This window comes from Plasmodium knowlesi (genome assembly GCF_000006355.2).
Source record: "Plasmodium knowlesi strain H genome assembly, chromosome: 13".
Classification (NCBI taxonomy): Eukaryota; Apicomplexa; class Aconoidasida; order Haemosporida; family Plasmodiidae; genus Plasmodium; species Plasmodium knowlesi.
The window spans coordinates 2006669-2022291 of NC_011914.2; the positions used below are offsets into that span (position 1 = coordinate 2006669).

Below are 15623 nucleotides of genomic sequence, written 5' to 3' on the forward strand. Positions count from 1 at the left end.
CCCTGCCTTGCCGCTTCAGGGGCATGCACACGGATAAACTTCCCGTTGTAGCTTTATCCGACTATGTACTTGCATGCATCTATTTGCGAGCGTAGTTGCAACGTGGAAACTTCTTCATCACTCCCTTGAAGTTAAGTTATTTTTTCCGATATTGGGCACACCCTGTGAGGGTTTACTCCTCTGGCCTTAACATAATAACATCGTTACCTGGTAAACCGATTGGTAGTTTTTTTTTTTTTTTGTGTGTGTTTTTCTCTTTCATTTAGCTATTCCTTTTTTTATTCCACGTCCCGAACGATTCTTATTCGCTCCAGTTGTGTTCCATAACTGTTCATAAAATCTCAACTTTCTGCAGCGCAAGGGGAAATTATTTATTATTTTTTTTTTTCTTAACATAATCACATTTCTGTGGCGATTGTTCCAAATTGGAATCATTCCTACCACATCGAAATGGTTGCGGTGTGCTTCGGCGCAACGCGTTGGAGTAGAGTTCTCTACGACAGGGTCCTGTCCGCTCGTGCGTCAGTTCTGTGATCAGTCCAGAGATAGTTCCTGCTTAGTTCCCCTCAAGCTTTTCCATTCCGGTGTGCGAAACTTTTCCCTGACATATTATGATCGATTATTATGTGTAAAAAAAAAAAACCTTGCGCTCATATCAAGAATCGTGCATGCACAATTTTTTAAGATATAACTAGAATGGCGCGAAAAAAAAATTAAAAAATCCTAAATGAAGTCCGTGAGGGGAAAAACCCTCAAACGGTTATTCTCCCGGCGTGAATGTAACGTCCGAGGGCAATTTCACAAAGCACCTTTTAAAACCTCTTAACCTTAGTGGGCACAAAAAAAAAAAAAAAAAAAAAAAATCACCTGTGCAATGTATGGCGGCAACCTTGGGCAACCTTCCCAGTTGTGTACGTCAGAAAAAGGCTAACTTTCTAATTGTGTACCATGTGTGAAAAGAAATTTACATGAAATTGAACGAAATGGAACGTAATAGAACAACGCTAAAAGAAGAAAACCAAAATAAAGTGAAACGAAAAAGAACGGAAAAAAAAAAAAAAGTAACCATTGACTCGTGACTCCACGACCGTTAACAACAACAGCTGGCGCAAAGACAACAAAAGGAAACCGAGCCCCTCCCTTAATCCTAATTTCCAATGGATAACAAGAAACATACAGATTTTCCCATGGAACACAACCTAAGCGTGTAACTGGCAATATTTTCTAAAGTTTCTCTGGAGTTTTGAAATTTATGAATTCCACAGGGAACATATTTTACCACTTGCCTATGTTTCTAATTTTACATTTTTTTTTTTTTTTTTTTTAAGCAGCCCATGTGTGTATGAGCAACATCAGTTAGATGGTGCCCCATCATGCTTCGCCAAAAGGAAGGGAAAGCTTTTTCTCTTGGCCCGAGGTTAGTACATCTTCGGTTACGTAGCAATATATCCAAGTATGAAAGAAAACGCTGTTTTTCCAATCTATGTCCAAAAAGAGGCATTTGTTCTATTCCTTAATATTATTCCTTTTTTGTGTTTCCCCACACATACACACACTCCTCCATGTGCACCCACTGAAGAACCCCTCGAAGACACCATAAATCGCGCATGCATGGACACTCTACACATAGCAGAAAGGGTCAAAGGGGAAATTATCAACGAACGTAAGGAAAAAAAACAAATGGAATTTTTCTAAAGAAGGGACACGTGGTGCATGCTATTCATAGATCCATATGACATCATGCGGCATGCAACGTGCTAACGAGCAGGATGAGTAATTTCATCCCCACTCCCTCAAAACCCCCCCCCTTGTGTAGAGTTCCACTTGATTCTTGTCCTGTACACGCAAATACTGAAGGCAAAGAAGGCGCAGAACAAAGTTAACCGAGGTTAAAAGGAAAAGAAACAAAATAGCCTTTTGGTGGGACACCTTATTCAAACCTTTGTATGTGCATGTTGAAAAATGTGGGCACCATAATTTGTGATCATATTTCTTCATTTTCTTTTTTTTTCCCTTTCAGGCATCGATGAGAAGGTCGAAAAGGCCGTTTCTGCGGCGATTGAATTATATACCTTTATAGTAATATCCCCCCCCCAAAAAAAAAAAAAAAAAAAAAAGGAAAAATGAACGGGGCAACATAATCATAGGGAACGTTGCGTATGTATGTCCACACATATGCATAACGATGGTTACTTATCCTCTTTGGTGCACGGTTTGATTGCTTTCCCCTTTTTACTTTTTATCCCTCCAGGAGAAGCAAGGCGAAAATAAGAACAAAAAATACCTGCAGAAAGTATTCTCCATTTGCGACACACTGTCTAAATTGTTAATGAAATACAACCAGGATATCGTGGCTAATCAGCCGGGGAAGGAAATACCCATGCCAAGGGATGGTGACGTATACGAGGCTTCTGGCGAAGACACACTAGTACGTTAAAAGAAGCAGAAAAAAAAAAAAGGAGAGAAGTAAAATGGACAATTTGATTCATGGGCCACTACACAATATGCATGAATAAGTGACAGTCACGATAAGTTGTGCGAACGGGGGGCAAAGAGGTGACTCCAGATTCGTTTATTTTATTTTTTCATTTTATTTTTTTCTTTTTCCTTTCGAATGCGCATAGACCGAGGATGAAGAACCCCATGAAGGAAAAGCTACAGTGACAGGTATATATTTGAAAAGGCTAAAAGTGCTTATGCTTGGGAAGATAACTAGAAGGGGTAGCGAAAATATCCTTTCTACAAGTTCTTTCTCCAAAAGGAGACAAAGCGGCATGACTGGTTTTCATTTGAGCGTTTGTACATATGAAAATGTTCCATTGTTTGACTGATTTTTTTATTCCCCCACCTGTCTGCTACAGAAAAGGAGCCGCAATGTAAAGAAACGAGTGGAATACGAGATGGTACAAAAAATACAAAAGGTGAACAAACTGTGAAAGCAGGGAAAGACGAATGTCTACATTTGGAAAGACTCCACCCCGATGATGACACATACTTAGAAAACGATTTTTCAACGCGAAACTGCATCCGATGTCTGCACATGGCTGAAGAATTAAACGAGACAGAATACTACGACCCACATAGGAAGATAAAGCCATTCAGATTTTTCCAATTAGGAGATACAAAATTGGCATTACAAGATAGAAAAAAATTGAAGAAAAAATTTAACCGCATTTGTCAGAGTAAATCATACTTATTGAAACAAAGAAGAAGCAATACCTCCTCTCGAGATGAATCTCTGTCAAAGGGAGGAATGAACCATTTAAGTAATTTGGAACGTATACTCCTAGGAATAAATAGAACGGTCACCACCTTTGGCACCGATAACAATGGAAATATAAATGCCATCATTGAGTTCTTTACACCATACGGGGTGAAGGAAAAAAATGTTATCAACATGAATGAATACGATTATTTCTTTTGCACTAGCAGTGACGAGTCGGTGGTGCAAAGCAGCACAAACGGACAACCACAAAAAGGAAGAACCCAAAAAGGTAAGCCCCTTTCGAACAGAAATAACGTCTTTTACGTAGGAAATAAGAAAGTCATACTGAATAAGAAAAAGAAAGAAAAAATAATTTTCCAAATGGATCCCAATGGTATCTTAACAAAGGAAATTTTCAAAAAAGGAAAAAAAAATGAAAATATTTTTATAAAATCTTTTAAGGAGAACGAATGGTCAGATGATCATGTCGACTTCTGCTACCTGAATGAACAGAAAAAAAAAGAAAAAATTGTCATCACGAAAACGAGAGATGGGATACGGAAACGTATATTTAGGGACCACGAGCTGAATGGTGGACAGGAATCTTTCGACTTTTACAGAAGAGGCATATTCAGCATTAGAGATGTTCATCTCTACGACGATGCGGAGGCTATGGCGTTTCGCATTCTCAAAGAAAAGCATAAAGTGGACCAAATAAACAGCGAAAAAGAAAAATTGGTGAAAGAAAAGAAGAATTTTAATGTCGCACAGATCGCCAAGGTTACCCCAACATATAGCACCCCTGTCCACACTAATGAATGGTCACTGGAAAAAGGAGAAGCCTGCTCTGGGAGTAGCAAAGAATATTCCCTGGAGAGCATTTTTACCAAGCTGAAAAAGAGAAAGGAAAGATACCTCAAGGCTATCTACCTGTGCACTGATAAGGAGACGGGTCCGATTAGGAAATCGCAAAAATTGAGACGAATCAAAATGCACCTTAATGGGGGGGAGATGAAGAAGCAGCCAATGGGAAAGAGGCTCACGGGGAAGGTACCCATCGCCGAAAGGGAGAAAGCAGTCCATCCGGTCTCCCCAGAGATGGATCCTCCCATATTGGAAACCCGAATAGGAAAAGTAAAGAATGGCAAAATGTTGCACAGAGGGTGGGCGGATGCACCGCTTCAAAATTGTACTGGCCCATCTGAAAAAAAAAGGGAAATGGACAGAGACGAAAAGGCCAAAGGGGGTGAAAAATCGAAATTCGTTGAGAAGGCAAAAAGAGGTGAAAAATCCAAAAAGGATAAACAACCACTACGCGGCCGCCTGAGCACGAAGAATGGAGGCCACCCAATAAGGGTCCCTGGCGAGCGCACCGACCAAGGGAAGCACGTACAGGATGAATCACCCAAGGAATCCAAGAACATTAAGGTAGGTGAAAGCACCATGATCTATAGCAAAAATGAAAATGCATATATGAACATATACAATGAAGTAAAAGAAAACAACAAAACTGTGGCGGTCGGAACATACTCAATGGCCAAGTTAGCATCCATTATAGAGAGGAGTCACGCAGAGGGAGATAATCCTGAGACACATGATCACAAAAAAACGAACAAGAAAATTGAAGAATTCGTCTTTGATGAAAATTTAAAAGAGATAAGCATTACCTCGCATAGTGTGAGTAGAAAGAGCTCCAAAAATTGCATTAAATATCATGTACCCCAGGGGGAAGTGGCCCAGAAGGAAAGTAGCCACATTTTTAACGGGGCAAATGAACGCAGGGAAGGCTCTGGAAAAGAATCCCAAGGACCAGAAAATGTAAAACCAAATGATTACTCAAACTATAATGGAGAGGATCTGATCAAGGCAATCCCAACAGGGTTCAGTAAAGAAGACGCACCGTTGGATGGGGAAACCGTACCAACAAAATTACCAACAAAATTACGAACATACGGGTTACCCAACCATCCTGATGGTACAACTGATAATAATATTTTCAAAAAGAGTTACAATTCATTGAGTGAACTGTCTAAGATTCCCTCCGCGGAAATTTCAGAAAATACTATGGGGAATTTGCGCGACCATGTAAGGCGTCAACTAAGCGACTCGCAGGGCGAAGAGTTGAGCCATCAGCTGAGTCGCCAACTGAGTAGTCAAACGAGCCACCAACTGAGCAGTCAAATGAGCCACCAACTGAGCAGTCAAATGAGCCACCAACTGAGCAGTCAAATGAGCCACCAGATAAGAATCGAAGAAAAGGAACACTCTTTAAAAAATAGACAATCCGAAGTGAGAAGCGGATTAAAATCAGACGCTGAGGAATCAAAGGAGGAAGAAAGCATCGCCAACGCAGCTGCTATTGCAGTGGAGACGGAAGATAACGTTCCTAAAGGGGGTTTGCAAGAAGTGAATGGACCCCTGGAGGAAGAAAAAGAGAAAAGGCAGCAGTATCTCAGCAAGGGATTCCCGGCATACGCTCACGTAGTGTTATGTAAGGTGCAAGAAAAATATTCACGTTGCGTGAGGAGAGAAAAGGAGCTACGTACTAGAACAATGTAACTAGAGGAATGGACGGAGTTAGTACGCGCGCACATCCGTAAATATGCCAGTTCCTTTTCATTCCCACGCCCTTATCCTCATTTCCCCTTTTCAGCCGAATCAAATGTCATTACGAGAAAGTGTACCGTGTTTTTTGACTATGCGACTAAAAAGCTCAGCATACTAAGAAACAAAAAATTGTTTAATATAGATGTGGATAAGTTGTATGTACAGGAAATACCCACCTATGAAGTTGACGTAGGTGTGATCGAATTGTTATTTCCGAAAAAGAGATCCAGGGTGCTGCTACTGGAGTCTCGCGATCTTGTTGGGTTACAAAACTTGGGGAATGAAATTGGCTGGATCAGCACTCCGAATGGTAAGGCAGAGCGCAGGGCGGCGATCCCTGTGAACCATGAACCTAATGCCCCATGGAATACTTCACATTCAACTCTTAATACACTATGCGGAAAAGGCAATAGAAAGGTGTCTTTAGTACATTCGGGAGCGTCCTAAGAGGACAGATTCTCATGATGTACAACTTAATCAATCCACTGTTTTTATCTTCCTATTCTCATTGCATGGATAGACCTTTTTTTTTTTTTTTTTTGTTCTTAAAAGAAAGGATTAACCCTTTACTCACCTCTTTTCCTTTTTACAAAATTTCCAAAGATCGTTTAGATTTGCATCGGGGAGGCTCTTCGTTGGACGCGCAAAGGGTAAGAATGGAAAATCACCTCATGAGGGTGTGTACCGAAGAATGTTCTGAGAGATCCTCGATGTGAAATTGTGCCCCCTTTTGCTATAACGCTTGAGTCGTTTTCCCCTTTTGCAGCCCGCGCCACAGAATATGGAAGGACGAAAAAAGGACATAACATACAAGCTGAATAACCAGAGTAAGGAAAGTCCTAAGGGGTTGGTCTTAGCTGACAAGGCGAACTTCTTTTAGGAGCCTCAAAAAAGAAAAAAAAAAAAAAGGCCTCTTATTATGGTACACCAGTTTGTACACATCACGGATATTATTTCTTTCCCTTCCTTTTTTTCCTTTTTTTTTTTTTTTTTTTTTTTTTTCCCCCTTGTTAGTCACAAAAAAAAAGATAAGCTTCTTCGACAAAATAAAGTTGAACAATTTTTTGGGCAAGAAAAAATGACGCACAAGTTGGGGCAAAATGTATTCCTTTTCCCACCTAATTGGGGGGGGGAGGAGGATGAAAAAATGACCAAACAAATGTTATAAGGGCAGATTACTGATTCGCCTATTCTTGAATTCTTACGTAGAAATGATGAAGACCACTTCCCTCAACATTGATAACCAAATAATATTTCCCACCCTATTCAGAGGGTAACAAAAGGAATTTTATACGCCCCACTTGAGCGTAATATTTTTTTCAGTCCATAATTTATTCCACGTGATAGAAATGATCCGATAGAATACTTATAACGTCCTCCACCAATTTTAGGAGGGAGTTAATATTATGGTGTCTGTCTTCATTGTATGTTGGGGCATATGACCCATTTTCTTCTACCTGTATTTTTGCAAAAATTTGCTCAAAATAGGTAACAAAATTGGTAATAATTTTTTTTACGAGAATTAATTTTTTCAAATAATCTTTTTTATTGTTCCTTGTTTGTTGGTCAAGTATTTTTTTTAAAATATTTTTTTCATTAATTAAATGTGTGTAAATTGTGAAGAAGTTTATTTCTTCTTTTTGCAATTTTTTCAATTTTTTTAATTCATCTGGCAATTTATTTTTATGTGCTAAATTCGTTGTTTGTCTTTCATTTTTTTCTTTTTTCCGATATTTCATTTGTTCCTTGATTTCTTCCGATATTGTAGGGGCCACATCGCTCCCGTTAATCATTATCGTCGCGTCTTTTTTTTTGTCATCTCCTTGCATTATGTAGTTTTTGAATTTTATCTCCTTTTTGCAATTTTGACACGGGCGGGCTAGCGCATTCGGGTGCTCCTCTTCATCAATACGGTTGCTTTAGTTGGGAGTGATTGGGGAAGAGGGGACAATGGTTATGCGTAGAGGTGACAATGGTGCACAGCATTGTTTACAGAGACCGACACTGATGCGTGAATAAAAGAGTAGCTTGAAGGTGTTCCTCTTAAAAACGACCTTCAACTATACAGTGCAGTATACCTCTTGGGCACGCCATGAGGAATCCTCCGTCGAGGATTTTTCCGTAGGAAGAAACAAACTTGTTCAAGGTTTTCCCTTCTCAACTTGGATCCATAAAACTTAAGCTGCTCATTTAGGTAATTTTTCATTCTTTTTTCAACAGATGCACAATTTTGAACAAAATCAATAGTGCCTTTCGGATCAGAGTTTCGTGTACTCTCCTTATCGACATATATTCGGACATTAGGGCTTCCCTTTTGTCTCTTTTGCTTCGACATTATGTCGTATCCTACGCCTACTTGTTTTGATTTATTCTGTTTCTCATTATGTTGATCAGCATGTAGCTCATGATTAATCCTACTTTTGTAGCTCCTCTTCATTATGTGCTCTCTGTAGTTAATCCCTTTTTCTCTCCCTCCTCTTGCCATTTTTCCTTTGAGTAAATCGCCTAAAGGCTGAATAGAATTTTCATTTAGTTTTTCCTCCACTGGTACTTGGGACATTTTGTCTAATTTATTCTTTTCACTTATCCTTAAGGGTAACTTTCCATTGGCAGAATTTCTCATTGGGGTTGTTAGGAGGATATCTGCCGCTTCGTTATCTTTACTGGAACTGTAGGGTAACATCACTTGATCCTTGCATCTTCGAGGAATGTTCGTCTGGTTCTCATTATTACCAAACCATCTTCCATTATTCATATTGCGTTTCTCCTCTTCTGCAAATTTTACACAACTCGTGTGATAAACATTGTTTTGACGATCGTTCCTATTCATCCCATCGAACCTGGACAACATGCTTGCCTTCTTATTTAGGTTTCTTCTCTTGGTATCTGCTAATTTTTCAATGTCTGACTTAATGCGCCTGGTGTTGTAGCTCCCCTTGTTGTGTTGCGCAAAGGGGATTCCCCTGCCAACACTATCGCTCCGACCATCACATGTATGAGGTGAATTATCCATATATAATGTACCGTCGCTGAAAAAAGAAACCTTATGTCGATTTTTTTTTCTTTTTTTATGAGTTTTTAATTTTCCATAAATTGGGATAGACCCCTTTTCCCAGCATATATACTCCCCAAGTGCACCGTGAATATATGTATGCACCTTTTTAGACGTGCCCTTAAGAAGTATAAATGTCTGCTGCTTGTTTCCACTGCAGTCTGCGAAGAAGTTTGATTTGCACATGTCCTGTTTTCTTCGTCTTTGTAGCAACTCTTCCTCTGTATATTGTGACCCACCTGTAAGTTCATCCCAGCTATTTTTGAGATGATATTTTGTTTTGTCAAATTCTCTTTCTAGATCTTCCTTTGTTACTTTTGGTGCGTTATAAATTGATTTGGAATTCATCTTGCAGTGCTCCTTTTTGTCGCCTTTGTGTAAGCAGTTTTAATTTTGTCTCTTTCGCAGTTTGGCATGGGAAATGTTACCATTCTCTAATATGCTCTTTCTTTCTTTTCTTTTCTTTTTTTCAGTTCCGTGTTGGACAGGATACACATTTGGCTTTCCCTTTTTCAGATTTTTCTTTCTTTTTGGCGCCCCACAAAAGGGAGTATAGCACTTAGTGAACTAACCAAGCTGTTCGCTACTCCTACATTGAAAGAATAATGCTATTGCAGGAACTTCATCACAGTGTTGCTCACTCATTCGGTGCCCCATCAGTTGGACGTTCTTCCTTTCCAGAGAATACACAAAAGGAAAGTACACCGAATGGCACAAAGGAACTACAGGTAAGGTAAGCCAAGAAGGACATAAACACATATATATATATGCACATTTATAATTGATAAAATTAGGTGAACCCACAATTAACAACTGCACAAAAAACGTAAAAACTGTGCAAAAAAAAAAAAAAAAAAAAAAAAAAAAAAAAAAAAAAATTAGGCAAAACGGACAAAATGACATCAGCAATTTTTTTCAAATTTTACATCTCCCAAAGTAAAACAAAACGTAAACCGATTTAAGAAAAAAAAAAAAAAAAAAAAAAAAAAAAACACTCCAGGATAAGTGTAATCAATCCCACTTTTCCTTTTCCATTTAATCCTTTTTAAAAATTCTAACACGTTGCATATTTCTGCGTGTGGAAAAGCAGATGGGAATGAATTCCCCTTGTGAGTATTTCTGTTTTTGTGACAAGTAAATTTAGAAGCTTCTTTGCCCATCCCTATCCTTTAATTCCACAGCTGTCATCTCAAAACGGCCAACTTCATAATGACGACGTAGAAGCCCCACTTTTAGTTACCCACGGAAAGTGGAAATCATTCCCCCCCTCCCCTGTCATGGGAAACATTCATATAGTATTTACTGTTCTTTAAAATAAACTTGATTTTTATTTTTTTTTTTTACAAATTGTGGAAAAAAAAAAAAAAAAAAATCAGGTTTATATTTCCTCACCCAGGTAGAATTAGCACAAGTCCTCATTTATATATTCTGCCATAGTTGAACACATTGCCCTAGCTGAAGTGACTTCCCCCTCCATGTGCACATAAGTTCAAAAGTATAGAGCTGTCAGATTATGCACACTCCCTTTGGAAGCATGTCCTTCGCAAACAACACTACGCGATGATAATGGGATACCTTATAAGGATGGACCAGAACAAGTTTACATAAATAGGCACACCTTACGACATTTCTCTTTGAGAAGCACGGGGAGGAAAAAAAAAAAAAAAAAAAAAAAAAAAAACAGCTAAAAATATAAGTTGGGACGTACTCATGTAATATAACGTGTGTGAACAAGGAACGTCTAAAATGCGAAGGGCGAAGTGGGAAGCAGTTGCATGTGCACTGGTTGCTTTGCTTAACCTAAGGAAGTGCATGGGGATTAGGCACAAAGTAAGAAACGTCGTTCTGTTAAAGGATGGAGAAGCAGATACAGTAAAACCCCTTTTTCTGTTGAATAGAATACAAAATAGAAAGTTGCAAAAAAGAAATAATGTAACCCTACATATGGACAACACGAACGAAGACACTAGTAGGTTGTCTTTGCTAAAAAATTTAGATGACGAATCAAAAGTTGTTACCCAGTCTCCAGAATGGAATGAAAAAATGCCCTTAATGGAAATAACCAATTTGCATGCAATGGAAGTAGAAGGGGGAAAGGAAATACTAAAGGGAATAAATCTTACTATTTATTTAGGTGAAAAACATACCATTATGGGAAGAAATGGCTCTGGAAAATCGACGCTAGCCAAAGTAATAGCTGGTCATCCCTATTATAAAGTTACAAGCGGTAGTATAAAGTTTAAGGGACTCAATTTAGATGAATTACCTGTTAATGTGAGATCACTATGCGGCATATTTTTAGCCTTTCAATACCCTGTCGAATTACCAATGGTGAAAAATAATGAATTTTTGCGAGCTGCTTTGAATAGCCATAGGAGACAAAGAAACGAACCCGAAATCAGTGCCACCGAATTTGACCTCTTAATGATTGAAGAAATAAAAAAAGTGGGACTCAGCCCGGAATTTTTAGATAGACCTGTTAATTATGGTTTCAGTGGGGGTGAAAAAAAAAGAAATGAAATTTTACAAATGCTAATATTGAAGCCTTCCTTTTGTATCCTAGATGAAACGGACTCCGGTTTAGACGTAGACTCTTTCAAATTAACATCCAATGTTATTACGAATTTTTCCAATGAGAAGAATTCCTTCTTAATTGTTACTCATTATAAGAAACTACTGGAATTACTCAGGCCAAATTTTATCCATATCATGCACCAAGGGAAGATTATAGAAAGTGGGGACTACTCTCTCGTGGATAAAATAGAAACTAAAGGATATGCACAGTTTCTCAAGGATTCGTGAGAAATGTGATTTAATAGGAAACAAGGGGGCCGCGAACCGCGCTTGCTCATTAATTTTTTTTTTTTTTTCTTTCTTTGTAAAAAGATCCAGAAAGATCTATTTTAAATGTAGCGCCCTTTTCTGTATTTCCAACTTGTGTGTATTACACAATTAGGCGAGCACCACATCGTTGCTCCCATTTTTTGGACTAATTTAATGTATGCACATTATTATTCGTGCGGAGATAGTTGCCTGTTTGACACATGGACTCGACTAAACGTTATTTGGTCCAAGTGATGAGGATTCCCCTTTTTATTCCCATTTAAATGCGAGCTTGGCGGCTCTTTGCAACTCATTTGTGTCTTCATATAATAGATTATTTTTTGTGTTTTCCAATGAATTCTTCATCATTTTGTGGAAACTCATTGTTTCAGGATTCTGAAATGGTTGGCATCTGCCTACCCTACTCGTTTATTTGTCCGCCCCTTTTAAACTCTCCACCAGGAGCACTTCTAAAAGTGTGAACTGTTCGAAGAATGAATGAATGGTTTGAAAAATCGCCTGAACGGGTCATACGTAAAATGCCTATTCGGCAAAAAAAAAAAAAAAAAAAAAAAAAAAAAAAAAAAAATTAAAAGAAAATTGAAAAAGCTAGTTTATTTTGCACACACACACGAAAGCGATAAGTAGTGCGTTGCCACTTCTTCCGTTCAAGAAAAAAGAAGAGAGTGCCTCCTGCGCTTCGGAAAAGAGTAGCGGGTGAATTTGCCTAAATTGTAACTACACAGTGATGGTTGCGATGTGCTGCTGCATTCTTACTATCATGCGTTGAGGCAAAATGTGGTTTTCATCGTTGGCATAAAATTGGCTCACTTGTGGCTTGAGTCCTTTATCATTTTATGTTCCCTCTTTTTATTTTACTCTCTTTGTTCCCGCTTTCTGTTCCATCTTTTTTTCGCCCATTTAGTTGATCAGCTTGCTTATCTGTGCACTATATGTAGAAAAGAGGATTGTCAAAAAAAAAAAAAAAAAAAAAAAACAATTACATTATGGATTCCAAGCTAAGGGAATACGAATCACATTAAGAGGTTCGCGCAGAGGCATACGTGTAGGCATACACGCGTATATGCCTATATCCATACATGGTAGTAGATGAGCATAAGCGTAGAACAGTCACGACGGCTCTTAACCTCGGGGGGAAAAGGAAAAATGTATTGTAGGGGAGGGTGCTGCGGAAGTAAGAAACAAAGCTCGAAAAAACAAAAATATGTTTGTATATCATGTGAATAACAGCACGATTATACTAATTCTGTTATGCACATTCCTGTGTCACGCCAAGACTGAAAATGTGAAGAATGCAAAATGCCAAGGAATAAGTAGTGTAGGACGTTTTAATTATGGGCAAGCGAAAAGATCGAGATGGCAAGACGCGGGGCACTCGAAAGGTAGTTTGAAGATAGGGGGAGAAGATAGAAGATATAAACTACTGGAAATCCCCACAGGCGGTCCACCACAACAGGTAACCCCTCTCTTCTTAAATGGTTGCTACAAACGCATTGGTTGTAGTTCTCTTCACAAGAAGAGGAAGAACTTTTCCCTTTATAAAAAGAAAAAAGATAAAGGTGGAGCAGCAAATGTTAAGAAAAAAGAAAAGAAAGTATTCACAGAAGAAGAAATAGAAGAACTTCGTCGAAGAGCCAAAGAAAAACTACAACCTAAAAAAGGGGACGCTGATGGGATCTCTGGTGGTAAGACAAAAAAGGGGGGGAAAGGGAAAAAAAACACAGAACAAGTTAAGGGTGATAAGAAAAGCAGCAAAGAAGAATTACAAAAGTTGGATGATACAGAAGATTCAGATACGAAACAAGGGAATCTAACCGATTACATAAAGAGTAAAGAAGATTTTGACAAAATAGTAGACCTAACGAAAGATTTGATAAACGAAAAAGAGGTACAATATATACACAAAATAAGCGACTGTGATGAGGAGTTGTTAACATATGATAAGAGGGAAAAAAATATTCAGCTGAATTTTGAGGACACCCTATTCGACGAGGGCAACTACATGCACAATTACGTCAACAACATTAGCAAGTTTCGCTTTGACATTTACAACCTTCATAACAAGAACGAATTTGACAGAATCACCAAATATTTGAATTATCAGTACATAGAGGAAGTGCCCGTGGAAATTCCTACGGAACGCAGCTACAACATTGGTCTAAAAAAATATTTTTACGAGGTTGTATGCGACTTGGTGGGAAAATATCGCGACAAGTTTGAGAGTGAGCCGTACACGGGTGGCGAGGAACAGTCGGGGGAAGACCAGACGAACGGAGAGCAAATTTCCAGCTCTCGCTTGTCTATGCAGAAGGGCAAAATAAATCAGCACGGTGATGATACAGGAGGGGAAGAAGACAACGAAACCTTGAATAATTTCCTGAAAGAAAACAAACAGGAAGAAAACAAAACGACAACCATGGATAAGATAGAAAACATGGCCAGCGTAATCCAGCCAACTCATGAAGACATTATGAATAAATATATGTCTCACGATTTGTATAATTTGTTATGCGACATTAAAGACGAATATGACTACATGTTTGAAAATGGAGGTTTGGAGAAATTTTCCTTTGATCAAAACAGAAAAACACATAAGGAGAAGCTAATATTTTCCGGGAAAAAAAAAAGAGCGGTAGCTATGGTTTTTCTCCAAAGGGGAAACAACAATTTGATAATAAATAACAGGGATGGATATCAGTACCTGCAATACCAAATTTTTAACATAAATAAAATATTCAGCCCCTTACTGCATCTGTGCATGCACAGACATTTCAACGTCGTCGCCAGGGTCGTTGGGGGGGGGTTGTCTGGGCAGAGTGTAGCCATCTTCCATGCCCTCGTCAAATACATTGTGTACAACTTGTCGCTAAAAATAAAGCCTTATTTCCGCTCCTTCAAGTTTATGACCGTGGACAGTAGAAAGGTGGAGAGGAAGAAGTACGGACTGAAGAAGGCCAGGAAGAAGAAGCAGTACAGTAAGCGTTAAGCATGGTGACATGTTGAGAGGGGTGCAAAATGTCGTCTTTCCTCCCCCCCCATTTGGAGCAATAATATTTGTCCTCAGTTTGGGTGCACTCACAAAGAGGTGAAGAGATACATATGTACATATATACTTCTCCACTGGACTCGTATCCGACGTAGCCGTGTGAACTCCTGCCCTTGTGAGAAAACATTATGGTGGGCCCACTTCAACTCAGAGCCCGCAAATGGATGTCGCAAGAAGGGGGACTGGTTATCCCCTTCCGGGGCATGGAGTGCCGGGCGAACACATATATAAGTAACCAAGTAAGCGCGCACCATGGTAGTCATGTGTGTCGTATGTGCATAAATTCTTTTTTTCTTTTTCTTTTTTTTTTCCATATTTGGTCTCTACATCGTGAAGCTCTTACCTCATATGTACGTGTGAACTTTTTTTTTTTTTTTTAAGTGCATGTAATGAGGAGCTCATTTGATTTGGGAGCCTTCCCCAAAAAACAATTTCGTAAAAGCAAAGTGGTGTAACCGTTTGAGGTACATTGGAAGGGGGAAAAAGAAAAAAAAAAAAAAAAAAAAGCGGAAAACTGTCTATTCAGAAAAAGGCAACAAAGTCGTTTTTTCACTAATGTTATGAGGAAATTTACCCAATTGGATGGAGTGCATATTTGCTCTTATGAGAAGTGGTGCCATAGTTCGTGCCATATGCAAAAGGGCAGGCACATGTGCAACGTGCATGCGCATGCGCGCGGTTTGTTAAGTACCTCCGTGCAGAAGACATTCACACTTGCAATGAGAAACAAGTGGTGCAAGTAGGTCTGTGTGCCATCTTTAGTTTCCCATACACTTTCGCAAAAGAAATGGGTTGGAAATGTGTTGCAGCTGCGCTACAAATCATGATACATAAGCGTGTCACAAGAACGTTAAAATTTTTTTATTTTA

At 38.9% G+C, this 15623-nt stretch overlaps 4 protein-coding genes across 4 annotated transcripts; 3 read left to right on the forward strand and 1 right to left on the reverse strand.

Annotated features, from left to right (window-relative positions):
• Positions 1–1157: 1157 nt before the first annotated feature.
• Positions 1158–6894, forward strand: PKNH_1344600 (conserved Plasmodium protein, unknown function; the record flags this gene model as incomplete). The annotated part of the gene is made up of 12 exons (XM_039113583.1): positions 1158–1207; positions 1329–1417; positions 1580–1663; positions 1817–1888; positions 2021–2079; positions 2252–2428; positions 2625–2667; positions 2862–5696; positions 5859–6122; positions 6416–6462; positions 6579–6639; positions 6827–6894. The coding sequence occupies 12 exons, from the start codon at positions 1158–1160 to the stop codon at positions 6892–6894; spliced, it is 3849 nt and encodes a 1282-aa protein (XP_038969957.1).
• Positions 6895–7143: 249 nt separating this feature from the next.
• Positions 7144–9212, reverse strand: PKNH_1344700 (conserved Plasmodium protein, unknown function; the record flags this gene model as incomplete). Its single annotated transcript, XM_002260825.1, has 2 exons — positions 7144–7729; positions 7891–9212. The coding sequence occupies 2 exons, from the start codon at positions 9210–9212 to the stop codon at positions 7144–7146; spliced, it is 1908 nt and encodes a 635-aa protein (XP_002260861.1).
• A 1464-nt stretch (positions 9213–10676) lies between these two features.
• Positions 10677–11666, forward strand: PKNH_1344800 (ABC transporter I family member 1, putative; the record flags this gene model as incomplete). The annotated part of the gene is made up of 1 exon (XM_002260826.1): positions 10677–11666. The coding sequence occupies one exon, from the start codon at positions 10677–10679 to the stop codon at positions 11664–11666; it is 990 nt and encodes a 329-aa protein (XP_002260862.1).
• A 1246-nt stretch (positions 11667–12912) lies between these two features.
• Positions 12913–14694, forward strand: PKNH_1344900 (30S ribosomal protein S9, putative; the record flags this gene model as incomplete). The annotated part of the gene is made up of 1 exon (XM_002260827.1): positions 12913–14694. The coding sequence occupies one exon, from the start codon at positions 12913–12915 to the stop codon at positions 14692–14694; it is 1782 nt and encodes a 593-aa protein (XP_002260863.1).
• Between the last annotated feature and the right edge of the window lie 929 nt (positions 14695–15623).